This window comes from Nerophis ophidion, linkage group LG09, assembly GCF_033978795.1.
Source record: "Nerophis ophidion isolate RoL-2023_Sa linkage group LG09, RoL_Noph_v1.0, whole genome shotgun sequence".
Taxonomy (NCBI): domain Eukaryota; kingdom Metazoa; phylum Chordata; class Actinopteri; order Syngnathiformes; family Syngnathidae; genus Nerophis; species Nerophis ophidion.
In genome coordinates, this window is record NC_084619.1 from 66,365,685 (window position 1) to 66,380,572 (window position 14,888).

At 36.6% G+C, this 14,888-nt stretch overlaps 1 protein-coding gene across 4 annotated transcripts in view; it reads right to left on the reverse strand.

The window, feature by feature from the left end:
* The window catches only part of cfap43 (cilia and flagella associated protein 43), a 51,849-nt gene that overhangs the window by 35,546 nt on the left and 1,415 nt on the right, over window positions 1-14,888 (reverse strand). For 2 of the 4 annotated variants that reach the window (XM_061911600.1, XM_061911602.1), the window contains exons 2-9: window positions 12,948-13,064; window positions 11,419-11,496; window positions 11,222-11,347; window positions 8,411-8,515; window positions 8,234-8,344; window positions 7,990-8,169; window positions 2,061-2,267; window positions 1,888-1,974 (exon numbers count right to left, since the gene is read on the reverse strand). In XM_061911600.1, coding sequence (XP_061767584.1) covers window positions 1,888-1,974; window positions 2,061-2,267; window positions 7,990-8,169; window positions 8,234-8,344; window positions 8,411-8,515; window positions 11,222-11,347; window positions 11,419-11,496; window positions 12,948-13,013 — 960 coding nt within the window. In that variant the 5' untranslated portion in view covers window positions 13,014-13,064. Of the gene's footprint in view, window positions 1-1,887; window positions 1,975-2,060; window positions 2,268-7,989; window positions 8,170-8,233; window positions 8,345-8,410; window positions 8,516-11,197; window positions 11,348-11,418; window positions 11,497-12,947; window positions 13,065-14,888 lie in introns of those variants that run through there. The other 2 variants (XM_061911601.1, XM_061911603.1) reach the window with 2 other exon arrangements.

The window sequence follows — 14,888 nt, forward strand, 5'->3', positions numbered from 1 at the left end:
CCGGCTTTAGCAACACAAACACAGACCGAGTTTCATTGTTTACATTCCCGAAAAATGACAGTCAAGTTTTACAATGGAACAGAGATGTCAAGCGAACACGGTTGGATTGGACCACACACACAAAGTACAGTGAATTATGCAGCGATCATTTCGAAAGATCGTGTTTCGAAGAGGGTCCCTTGCGAAAGGCAGAGATGGGCATCGTCACCACCCGTCGACTGGTGCTGAAGAAAGGTGCGGGGCCGACCATCAGGTTGCACAGGTACGACCGTATAATCTCACTAAAACACTAGTAACACAATAAGCAGATAAGCTTATTGTGTTACTAAGCTTATTTTCCAGAATGATCCTAGTAAATTTGTCTAATAATCGGAATCACTCTGCCGTCTAGTTTTATTTTTTATTTTTTTTCTAGTCCTTCACTCTCACTATCCTCATCCACAAATCTTTCATCCTCGCTCAAATTAATGGGGAAATTGTCACTTTCTCGGTCCGAATCGCTCTAGCTGCTGGTGGCCATGATTGTAAACAATGTTCAGATCTCAATCGTTCCCACTAGGACTGGGCGATATTGCCTTTTTTTCAATACCGCGATATTTTCAGGCCATATCGCGATATACGATATATATTACGATATTTTGCCTTAGCCTTGAATGAACTACTTGATACATATAATCACAGCAGTAAATGATTCTATGGCTACATTAAAACATTCTTGTTCATATATGCTATTTTTAGTCTTTCATGCACAGAAGGAAATCACAACTAAGTCAATTTACCAAAACGGTATTTATCAAAGTTATTAGCAGGAGACTTTTCAAATGATGCTACATATTAGCAGTAATGCTACTTTTGGTAGCAACGCTTGTGCCCCACACATGACAAATTAAAGTTGTCTAGTCAACATATTCCCGCTTGAAGCCGAACCACCGCCAGACGATGGGAATTAGTTCTTCCTTCATTTGTCACGAGATCCGCACCTTCTTTCTCCGCGAGCATCACAGCTAAACGTTAGCCACGCCGCTGGGCGAGGGCGTATACGTATGACATGACAGTAAGTGACGTATGAATGTGCGCCTGCTTGTCTGTGAGTAGACACAGGAAAGAGGAGAGTGTAATGCCCGCAGCTGCGTGAGAACGTCTACTCGAATATTACGATAGTCATTTTCCATATCGCACGGAGACAAACCCGCGATATATATCATATATCGATGTATCGCCCAGCCCTAGTTCCCACTGCCCGATTTAGTCTTTTTTTTTTTTCTAGTCATTCACTCTAACTTTCCTCATCCACGAACTTTTCATCCTCGCTCAAATTAATGGGGAAATCGTCGCTTTCTGAGTCCGAATCGCTCTGGCTGCTGGTGGCCATGATTGTAAACAATGTTCAGATGTGAGGAGCTCCACAACCCGTGACGTCACGCCCACATCGTCTGCTACTTCCGGTACAGGCAAGGCTTTTTTATTAGCGACCAAAAGTTGCGGACTTTATCGTGGATGTTCTCTACTAAATCCTTTCAGCAAAAATATGGCAATATGGCGAAATGATCAAGTATGACACATAGAATGGACCTGCTATCCCCGTTTAAATAAGAACATCTCATTTCAGTCGGCCTTTAAGCCAGCAGAGAAGGCCTTGCTGGCCCTGATGGCCCCACCCCCGGTTGATTGCTATGCTTTGCCGTGATCTCTGAGTGAGGCATCTCTCACGCCATTCCTGAAAGTTCTTTTCTTAGCAGCCTAATCTACTGGAGCCTTTAAGGCCAGTTTGCATGCAAATGTACACCAGCTCGCAGGTCGATCCGGTTTCCAGGCCAGGAAGAATTTGTGAGAAAGCGCAAACGGGAGTTTTAAAAAAGCAAAGTCACATTTATTTTGCCGGCATACCTTGGCAGCCAAGCGCTTCTCCTCCTCCAGTCTCTTGCGCTCCTCCTCCTCCTGCTGCTCGGGGGTGAGGTACTTCTCTGCTCGTATCTGAAGGGACACATCCAGACAGGTCAGGTGACGCCCTGCTTATCACCTAAGGTGGATGAAGGTGGGGCCCCGGGGGGCCAGGTGACCTCGGAGTGGTCCACAATGAACACCCTCTCGGGGACCTCTCGGTCGTTGAGGGAGGGCTCCCAGAGCTCCTCGGCCACTTCCAGCTCGTCCAGCAGCTCTCTCACTTGCTTGTTCCTTTCTTTCACGCGGGCGATCTCCTGCACTTTTTGCTTGTACACGCCGTCAAACTTGCTGTTGAGGGCCACCTTGATGCGGTGGATCACGTCCTGCCGGGTCACAGGTGACAGGATTTTGTTTTAAACAGCTTTAAGTTTCTTAACTGATTCATGTTTAAAACTCAAGAGGCCTTCATGAGATAAAATATGTATTTTATTCTCAGCAGCGCCTCCTACAGTTAACAAGGATGAATTACCTTTAAGGCAAGTTGAGTACGGTTAAAAAAAGACTATTGCAAGTTTAATAGGGTTAAGTGTTTTGTATATTAATGCGGTTATTCCTCATAAAATCGACCGAACTGAAGAAACTACAAGACAATAAATAGAACATTTAAACGTTTATCTTTTTGTAACTTAGATATTGGGTTTCACAATGTAAAGCGCTTTGAGTCACTAGAGAAAAGCGCTATATAAATATAATTCACTTCACTTTTAAAATACTAATTAATGTCATTTAACACTATTCACTATGCACATGTTGACTCCAAGAGTGTGCAAAACAGAATGAAAAAATATATAAATACACAATAACCACATATAAATATATATAGACTATAACCACATATATATATACACACACACATATATATATATATATATACATATATATACATACAATATATATATATACATACAATATATATATATACATACAATATATATATATATATATATATATATATATGTATATACACACACATATATATGTATATATAAACAGTAAACAGTATATATATATGTATATATATATATATATATATATATATACACAGTATAACCACAAATATACATATAAATATAAATATATATAGACTATACACACATATATATATATGTATATATAAACAGTATATATATATATATACAGTATATACACACAGTATAACCACATATAAATATATATATAAATATAAATAGACTATAACCACATATAAATATATACACACTTTAACCACATACAAATATATAAATACATAAAAAACACTTATAAAATATATATACACTATAATAACCACACATAAATATAAATAAACTACATATGAATATATATGTGCTTTTTTTAATATATATATATATATATATATATATATATACTGAATTTCCCCCAGGGATCAATAAAGTACTTTCTATTCTATTATATTCTATTATATTCTATTTTATGTATATATATATATATATATATATATATATATATATATATATATACATATACATATACACACTATAACACCATATAAATATGTATACACTACACATATATATAGACTATAACTACATATAAATATATACACACTATAACTAAATACAAATATATAAATACATAAAAAACCACATATATATATATATATATATATATATATACACTATGAGCACACACACACACACACATATATATATATGTATATATACATATATATATATATACACACACACACTATAACCACATATAAATATATAAATTCACATAAACCATATATATATAAATATATATATGTACACTATAATAACCCCACATACTATATATATATATATATATATATATATATATATATATATATGTATATATATATATATATATATATATATATATATATATATATATATACTGAATTTCCCCTAGGGATCAATAAAGTACTTTCTATTCTATTCTATTCTATTATTTATATATATATATATATATATATATATATATATATATATATATATATATATATATATATATATATATATACACTATAACACCATATAAATATATATACACTACACATATATATAGACTATAACTACATATAAATATATACACACTATAACCACATACAAATATATAAATACATAAAAACCACATATATATATACACTATGACCACACACACACACACACACACACATATATATATATGTATGTACACAGCATACATACATACATAAATATATGTATAGACTATAAGCACATATAAATATATATATGGATTATAGTCACATATAAACCTGTTTGATGCTTTGAAAAGATGCTGGGGATCAATTTTGGTTCAGATTCAGTAGAGGTTGGTCTGAGCCAGAATTTTATGTCAGATTTAAAATTCAGTAAGGAAGTTCAAATTTTAAGGTGTGTTAGTAGTTTTTTTTTTTTTTTTTTAATAAAGGTATATTTGAAATAGGGACAATTACAGAAAAATAAATATCTGAAACAGTTATCCAATTATGCATCGTAGTGTTTGTAGCCGAAGCTCATTTACAACACTTGTCCCCAACAACAACAACAACAACAACAACAACAACAACACAGATCTAACATCATTAAAATAGGAACACAATAAGAATGAGGCAAGGAGGAGCCGATAATAATTATAATAATAGTAATAATTAGGGCTGCGAATCTTTGGGTGTCCCATGATTCGATTCAATATCGATTTTCATTTTAATTCGACACGATTCTCGATTCAAAAACGATTTTTTTCCCGATTTAAAAGGATTCTGTATTCATTCAATACATAGGATTTCAGCAGGATCTACCCCAGTCTGCTGACATGCTAGCAGAGTAGATTTGTGTAAAAAGCTTTTATAATTGTAAAGAACAATGTTTTATCAACTGACTGCACTAATGTAAATATGTTTTAACTATGAAACGAACCAAAAATATGACTTATTTTATCTTTGTGAAAACATTGGACACAGTGTGTTGTCAAGCTCATGAGATGTGATGCAAGTTCTTTTTTTATTTTTATAAATGTCTAATGATAAAGTCAATGAGGGATTTTTAATCACTGCTATGCTGAAATTATAACTAATATTGATACTGTTGTTGATAATATTCATTTTTGTTTCACTACTTTTGTTTTGTTCTGTGTGGTGTTTGTGTCTTCTTAATTACTGTGTTTATTGCAGTTCTGAGTGTTGCTGGCTCAGGTTTGGTTTTGGAATTGGATTGTATTGTTATGGTATTGCTGTGTATTGTTTTTTTGGATTAATAAAAAACATATATAAAATAAAATATATAAAAAAATCGCTTTTTTTTAACAATGAGAATCGATTCTGAATCGCACAACGTGAGAATTGCGATTCAAATTCCAATCAATTTTTTCCCACACTCCTAGTAATAATACAGTCAAAGTGCAAACTAGATAATAATAATAATAATAATAATAATAATAACAATAATAATAATAATAATATTAATAATAACACAAACAAAGTGCAAACTAGATAAAAGCCAATAATAATAATAATAATAATAATACAGTCAAAGTGCAAACTAGATAAAAGCCAATTATAATAATACTACTACTACTAATAATAATAATAATAATAATAATAATACAGACAAAGTGCAAACTAGATAAAAGCCAATAATAGTAATAATAATAATAATAATAATAATAATAATAATAATAATAATAATAATACAGACAAAGTGCAAACTAGATAAAAGCCAATAATAATAATACAGTCAAAGTGCAAATTAGATAAAGGCCAATAATAATAATAATAATAATAATAATACAGACAAAGAGCAAACTAGATAAAAACCAATAATAATAATAATAATAATAATGATAACACAGACAAAGTGCAAACTAGATAAAAGCCAATAATAATAATAATAATAATAATAATAATAATACAATCAAAGTGCAAACTAGATAAAAGCCAATAATAATAATAATAATAATAATACAGTCAAAGTGCAAACTAGATAAAAGCTAATAATAATAATAATAATAATAATAATAACAATACAGACAAAGTGCAAACTAGATAAAAGCCAATAATAATAATAATAATAATAATATTAATAATAACACAGACAAAGTGCAAACTAGATAAAAGCCAATAATGATAGTAATACTAATAATAATAATAATAATACAGTCAAAGTGCAAACTAGATAAAAGCCAATAATAATAATAAACCTTTCAATCCGGTTTCAGGGCAAATCACTCCACGGAGACAGTCCTCGCAAAAATGACTAATGATCTATTGCTAACGATGGATTCTGATGCGTCATCTATGTTGCTGCTCCTCGATCTTAGCGCTGCTTTCGATACCGTCGATCATAATATTTTATTAGAACGTATCAAAACACGAATTGGTATGTCAGACTTAGCCCTGTCTTGGTTTAACTCTTATCTTACTGATAGGATGCAGTGTGTCTCCCATAACAATGTGACCTCGGACTACGTTAAGGTAACGTGTGGAGTTCCCCAGGGTTCGGTCCTTGGCCCTGCACTCTTCAGCATCTACATGCTGCCGCTGGGTGACGTCATACGCAAATACGGTATTAGCTTTCACTGTTATGCTGATGACACCCAACTCTACATGCCCCTAAAGCTGACCAACACGCCGGATTGTAGTCAGCTGGAGGCGTGTCTTAATGAAATCAAACAATGGATGTCCGCTAACTTTTTGCAACTCAACGCCAAAAAAACGGATATGCTGATTATCGGTCCTGCTAGACACCGAACTCTATTTAATAATACAACTCTAACATTTGACAACCAAACAATTATACAAGGCGACACGGTAAAGAATCTGGGTATTATCTTGCCAATTGTATTGTACCATATGTCCCGGCAAGAAATCTGTGTTCAAAGGACTCCGGCTTATTAGTGATTCCCAAAGCCCAAAAAAAGTCTGCGGGCTATAGAGCATTTTCCGTTCGGGCTCCAGTACTCTGGAATACCCTCCCGGTAACAGTTCGCGATGCCACCTCAGTAGAAGCATTTAAGTCTCACCTTAAAACTCATTTGTATACTCTAGCCTTTAAATAGACTCCCTTTTTAGACCAGTTGATCTGCCGTTTCTTTTCTTTTTCTTCTATGTCCCACTCTCCCGTGTGGAGGGGGTCCGGTCCGATCCGGTAGCCATGTACTGCTCGCCTGTGTATCGGCTGGGGACATCTCTACGCTGCTGGTCCGCCTCCGCTTGGGATGGTTTCCTGCTGGCTCCGCTGTGAACGGGACTCTCGCTGCTGTGTCTTGGATCCTCTTTGGACTGGACTCTCGCGACTGTGTTGTATCCATTGTGGATTGAACTTTCACAGTATCATGTTAGACCCGCTCGACATCCATTGCTTTCCTCCTCTCCCACTGGGTGTGAGTTTTCCTTGCCCTTATGTGGGCCTACCGAGGATGTCGTGGTGGTCTGTGCAGCCCTTTGAGACACTAGTGATTTAGGGCTGTATAAGTAAACATTGATTGATTGATTGATTGAATAATAATAATACAGACAAAGTGCAAACTAGATAAAAGCCAATAATAATAATAATAATAATAACAATAATAATAATAATAATAATAACACAGACAAAGTGCAAACTAGATAAAAGCCAATAATAATAATAATAATAATAATAATACAGACAAAGTGCAAACCAGATAAAAGCCAATAATAATAAAAATAATAATAATAACACAGACAAAGTGCAAACTAGATAAAAGCCAATAATTATAATAATAATACAGACAAAGTGCAAACTAGATAAAAGCCAATAATGATAGTAATAATAATAATAATAATAATACAGACAAAGTGCAAACTAGATAAAAGCCAATAATGATAGTAATAATAATAATAATAATAATACAGTCAAAGTGCAAACTAGATAAAACGTCAATAATAATAATAATAATAATAATACAGACAAAGTGCAAACTAGATAAAAGCCAATAATAATAATAATAATAATAATACAGACAAAGTGCAAACTAGATAAGAACCAATTAGCAAAATGTGCATGCAGAGCAAAGACAAGGTTACATCAGAGAGATTCTTACCTGCAGCAGGACAATCTGGTTCCTCTTCTGCTCGGTGATTCTCAGGCTGAACTGGTCGTAGAGATGAGGATGTGACAGCTCCAGCTCGGCAGAGTAGCTGCTGGCCACCGCGCTCAGGGCCTCAAACACCTCCTGTGTCTGCTGATCTGCTCCCACCTTTGGTTGTTGGTTCACATCCTGCTGACAGGTGGACACCACTCATGCAGGTAGGCGAGTACAAACATGCTCAACTACATATTCTTACTGCAGCCAGCTCCTTCTTCCTTATGTTCTCCACCCTTTTCAGCTCGTCCAGCTCCTTCTGGGGTCGTTCCTTGAGGGCGTAGTTCGTCACCTCGTGTTCTGTGTGAAAGGCCTGCAACACACAATATTGTCAAAGTGTTTTTAACCACACAACAGGGTTTTACTTGTGGTGTCGCACCTTCACAGCTCTTTCTTTGACTTGGAGAGAATCCCAGCAGTCCCTCTTCAGGAGATCCCGTAGGTAACATCTCTCCAAAATCTCCATCTGGATTTTTTCTCTCACCTGCAGTGGAGAATCACATTTAATACCAAACCCAAAAGCAGTCAAGTTGTCAGGTTGTGTAAATGCTAAATACAAAGAGAATACAATGATTTGCAAATCCTTTTCAACTTATACTCAATTGAATAGACTGCAAAGACAAGATATTTCATGTTCACACTGAAAAAAAATATTTTTTTATATATTTTTTTGCAAATAATCATTATTTTAGAATTGTCTTGCTGAAATAAGCAGGGGCGTCCATGATAACGTTGCTTGGATGTCAACATATGTTGCTCCAAAATCTGTATGTACCTTCCAGCATTAATGGTGCCTTCACAGATGTGTAAGTTACCCATGCCTTGGGCACTAATACACCCCCATACCGTCACACATGCTGGCTTTTACACTTTGCCCCTATAAGAATCCTTATGGTTCTTTTTCTCTTTGGTCCACAATTTCCAAACACAATCTGAAATGTGGACTTGGCAGACCACCGAACACTTTGACATTTTGCATCAGTCCATCTTAGATGAGCTCGGGCCCAGCGAAGCGTTTCTGGGTGTTGTTGATAAATGGCTGTGGCTTTGCATAGTAGAGTGTTAACTTGCACTTACAGATGTAGCGACCAACTGTAGTTACTGGCAGTGTTTTTTCTGAAGTGTTTCTCAGCCCATGTGGTGATATCCTTTACACACTGATGTCGGTTTTTGACGCAGTACCGTCAGAGGTTTCAAAGGTCCATAATATCATCGCTTACGTGCAGTGATTTCTCCAGATTCTCTGATAGTTTTGATGATATTACGGACCGTAGATGGTAAAATCCCTAAATTCCTTGTAATAGCTCGTTGAGAAATGTTGTTCTTAAACTGTTCGACAATTTGCTTACAAATTGGTGACCCTCGCCCCATCCTTGTTTGTGAATGACTTAGCATTTCATGGAAGCTGTTTTTATACACAATCATTGCACCCACCTGTTCCCAATTAGCCTGCACACCTGTGGGATGTTCCAAATAAGTGTTTGATGAGCATTCCTCAACTTTATCAGTATTTATTGCCACCTTTCCCAACTTTTTTGTCACGTGTTGCTGGCATCAAATTCTAAAGTTAATGACTATTTGCAAAAAAAAATGTTTATGAGTTTGAACAACAAAAATCTTGTCTTTGTAGTGCATTCAATTGAATATGGGTTGAAAAGGATTTGCGAATCATTGTATTCTGTTTATATTTACATCTAACACAATTTCCCAACTCATATGGAAACGGGGTTTGTAGATGAGCTTGGGCCCAGCCAACTGTTTCAGGGTGTTGTTGATAAATGGCTGTGGCTTTGCATAGTAGAGTGTTAACTTGCACTTACAGATGTAGCGACCAACTGTAGTTACTGGCAGTGTTTTTTCTGAAGTGTTTCTGAGCCCATGTGGTGATATCCTTTACACACTGATGTCGGTTTTTGATACAGTACCGTCAGAGGTTTCAAAGGTCCATAATATCATCGCTTACGTGCAGTGATTTCTCCAGATTCTCTGATACTTTTGATGATATTACGGACCGTAGATGGTAAAATCCCTAAATTCCTTGCAATAGCTCGTTAAGAAATGTTTTCTAAAACTGTTCGACAATTTGCTTACAAATTGGTGACTCTCGCCCCATCCTTGTTTGTGAATGACTTAGCATTTCATGGAAGCTGCTTTTATACCCAATCATGGCACCCACCTATTCCCAATTAGCCTGCACACCTGTGGGATGTTCCAAATAAGTGTTTGATGAGCATTCCTCAACTTTATCAGTATTTATTGCCACCTTTCCCAACTTTTTTGTCACGTGTTGCTGGCATCAAATTCTAAAGTTAATGACTATTTGCAAAAAAAAATGTTTATGAGTTTGAACATAAAATATGTTGTCTTTGTAAGATATTCAACTGAATATGGGTTGAAAAGGATTTGCAAATCATTGTATTCTGTTTATATTTACATCTAACACAATTTCCCAACTCATATGGAAACGGGGTTTGTAGAAGAGCTTGGGCCCAGCCAACTGTTTCAGGGTGTTGTTGATAAATGGCTGTGGCTTTGCATAGTAGAGTGGTAACTTGCACTTACAGATGTAACGACCAACTGTAGTTACTGACAGTGGTTTTCTGAAGTGTTCCTGAGCCCATGTGGTGATATTCTTTACACACTGATTTGGCTTTTTGATGCAGTACTGCCTGAGTCATCCACGGTGCGTAATATCATGGCTTACGTGCAGTGATTTCTCCAGATTCTCTGAACCTTTTGATGATATCACAGAGTGTAGATTTTGAAATCCCTAAATTCCTTGCAATAGCCCGTTGAGAAATGTTTTTCTTGAACAATTTTGCTCAGGAATTTGATGACTAAGTGGTGACCCTTGCCCCGTCCTTGTTTGTGAAAGACTTTTAAATGCTTTTCAAGCCCAATCATGGCACCCAGCTGTTCCCAATTAGCCTGTTCACCTGTGGGATGTTCCAATTAAGTGTTTGATGAGCATTCCTCAACTTTCTTGGTCTTTTTTGCCACTTGTGCCAGCTTTTTGGAAACATGTTGCAGGCATCACATTCCAAATGAGCTAATATTTGCCAGAAATAACAAAGTTTACCAGTTCGAGCGTTAAATGTCTTGTCTTTGCAGTCTATTCAATAGAATATAAGTTGAAAAGGATTTGTTGTATTCTCTTTTTATTTACCATTTACACAAGGTCCTCCGTTACCGTAGCAACTTCCTCCTCCATCATGGCGTCATGTCTCCTCTGCTTTTCGTCATCCACGTTGAATTCCTTGAGTTCCAGTCGCTCCATTTCAGGAACCCTCTCGTTTTCCCGGATCATCTCTTGAATCTGAGGGCATTTAATCCTCTCGTTAGGCTCAACTTTGTTCGAACAAATATCCAAGGTCTCATTTCGCTTACGACGTGGCGAATCTCCTCCATCTTTTCTTTCAGCCTCTTCTTTGTCTCGTAATGTTTCATATCCTCTTCTCTCAGAACCTGTTGAAGAGGAAAACATGTCAATACTGTTGGACGTCTAACATATTAGTGAGAGTCCAGTCCATAGTGGATCTAACATAATAGTGTAAGAGTCCAGTCCATAGTGGATCTAACATAATAGTGAGAGTCCAGTCCATAGTGGATCTAACATAATAGTGAGAGTCCAGTCCATAGTGGATCTAACATAATAGTGAGAGTCCAGTCCATAGTGGATCTAACATAATAGTGTAAGAGTCCAGTCCATAGTGGATCTAACATAATAGTGTAAAAGTCCAGTCCGTAGTGGATCTAACATCATAGTGTGAAAGTCCAGTCCATAGTGGATCTAACATAATAGTGAGAGTCCAGTCCATAGTGGATCTAACATAATAGTGTGAGAGTCCAGTCCATAGTGGGTCTAACATAATAGTGTGAGAGTCCAGTCCATAGTGGATCTAACATAATATTGTGAGAGTCCAGTCCGTAGTGGATCTAACATAATAGTGTGAGTCCAGTCCATAGTGGATCTAACATAATAGTGAGAGTCCAGTCCATAGTGGATCTAACATAATAGTGAGAGTCCAGTCCATAGTGGATCTAACATAATAGTGTGAGAGTCCAGTCCATAGTGGATCTAACATAATAGTGTGAGAGTCCAGTCCATAGTGGATCTAACATAATAGTGTGAGAGTCCAGTCCATAGTGGATCTAACATAATAGTGTGAGAGTCCAGTCCATAGTGGATCTAACATAATAGTGTGAGAGTCCAGTCCATAGTGGATCTAACATAATAGTGTGAGAGTCCAGTCCGTAGTGGATCTAACATAATAGTGTGAGAGTCCAGTCCATAGTGGATCTAACATAATAGTGTGAGAGTCCAGTCCATAGTGGATCTAACATAATAGTGAGAGTCCAGTCCGTAGTGGATCTAACATAAGAGTGTGAGAGTCCACTCCATAGTGGATCTAACATAATAGTGAGAGTCCAGTCCATAGTGGATCTAACATAATGGTGAGAGTCCAGTCCATAGTGGATCTAACATAATAGTGTGAGAGTCCAGTCCATAGTGGATCTAGTTCATAGTATGAGAGTCCAGTCCGTAGTGGATCTAACATTATAGTGTGAGAGTCCAGTCCATAGTGGATCTAACATAATAGTGTGAGAGTCCAGTCCATAGTGGATCTAACATAAGAGCGAGAGTCCAGTCCATAGTGGATCTAACATAATAGTGTGAGAGTCCAGTCCATAGTGGATCTAACATAATATTGTGAAAGTCCAGTCCATAGTGGATCTAACATAATAGTGAGAGTCCAGTCCATAGTGGATCTAACATAATAGTTAGAGTCCAGTCCATAGTGGATCTAACATAATAGTGAGAGTCCAGTCCGTAGTAGAAAAGTAAATACAACACAATTAACATAAGAGGGACAAGCGGTATTAATGGTTGGGATGGATGGATGGTGATGGTTTACCTCACTCTCCCGTGCTGTTTCAGGGCCACCAGGAGACTCCTGTCTGGATTCAGCAGTAAAATCCATGGACTTAGTTTCCTTAACGCCTTTACCACATCAGTATTCAAGTTTTCAATTCTGAAAGAATAGTATGGATATAATTTTATTTTTTTTAAAGTTATTTTTGGTGAACTTAAATCAGAACCGTAGCAACCACTAGGGGGCAACACTGAGAAACCTGACAAATAAAACAAACTGTCACTTTAGACAATGACAATAACTACAAGTTGTCTAAAAACAACATTTGACATGTGACACGTGTACACGTTAATCAATTCATGGTAAAAGTCATCAGCTCGCCACACTTCCGCGTTTATTTCCCAGTTGCACCAACTGGGGATAGGCCCCTCCCACCTCCAAAGACATGGACCTGGGAATAGGCCGCTCCCACCTCCAAAGACATGGACCTGGGAATAGGCCCCTCCTACCTCCAAAGACATGCACCTGGGGATAGGCCCCTCCTACCTCCAAAGACATGCACCTGGGGATAGGCCCCTCCTACCTCCAAAGACATGCACCTGGGGATAGGCCCCTCCCACCTCCAAAGACATGCACCTGGGGATAGGCCCCTCCCACCTCCAAAGACATGCACCTGGGGATAGGTTGATTGGCAACACTAAATGGTCCCTAGTGTGTGAATGTGAGTGTGAATGTTGTCTATCTGTGTTGGCCCTGCGATTGGGTGGCGAATTGTCCAGGGTGTACACCGCCTTCCGCCCGATTGTAGCTGAGATAGGCACCAGCGACCCCAAAGGAAATAAGCCAAGGGTGTCCAAAGTGCGACCTGGAGGCCATTTGTGGCCCGCCACACATTCTGCAAAAATTGCAAAATGTATAGTATTGCAAAAATAAAAATAAAATGTAAAAATAGTGGAATGAGGTGAAATCTAATGAGGAAAAAGTGGCAATGTTGACACAAAGCTGCCATGCAGGCAGTTTTTTTTCCCCCTTTTGTCTTTATTTTAATTTTTTTCTGTTGCTGGAAAAAAAAGGACATAAAAATCTGTTATAATAAATTCTTACTTAAAAATTATCACTTTAAAATGTTTTATGTGGAAAAAATATTGTGTGGTTGCCACATGAAAACATCAAAGTTTTGACAAAAGAGCATAAAACAAACAAAATAAAAGTTCAAACTTAAAATCGATATATCGGAAGTTGATCTTGAAATTTAAGTGTTAAAACTAAAAAAAAAAAAAAACGAATAAAAATGTATCACTTTATGAATGGGGAACCTTTCGGATCTCAGATATATTTAGTAGGATTTTATTTAACTTTTCACTGTGATTACTCAAAAATGTAAAATAATTCAAATCAATGGTGTCCTGCATTATTGATCTTTGAGGGCTTTAATTGCTAAATAAGGGAACTCTCCTGAAGGAATCAATAAAGTACTATCTATCTAAATACTGCATATTTCAGTTTAACTATAAAAAACAAATTTGTCTTTGACAGAAAAGGCATAAAACCTTATTTATTTTACTTTATATCAACCTCAAGTTGATATACAGATTTGCTGTAAGCATTAAATAAATAAAAAATAGTAATAATTGGAATTATTTTTAACATTTTAGTGACTGAGACCCTCTATGCTCCCCAGGAGCCCTAAAGATAAATAAAACAAATCCGTATATTTTGTTATGGTTTGAAAATGAACAATATCAAAATGATCCCAGCATGCTTAAATTTTTCCATGTGCAGCCCTGTGTGGAAAGAATTTGTACACCCCTGGAATAAGCGGTAGGGATGGATGGATGTACTGTACTGTGCAATCTACCAATAAAAGCCTCAACCACAACGTGTCACCACTTCCGCTCTTACCGCCTTCAAAATAAGAGCTCAAGGCATAACAGTTTATAACAAGAACTTAACGTCACAAAGCAGCAAGTCCATAAAAATAAG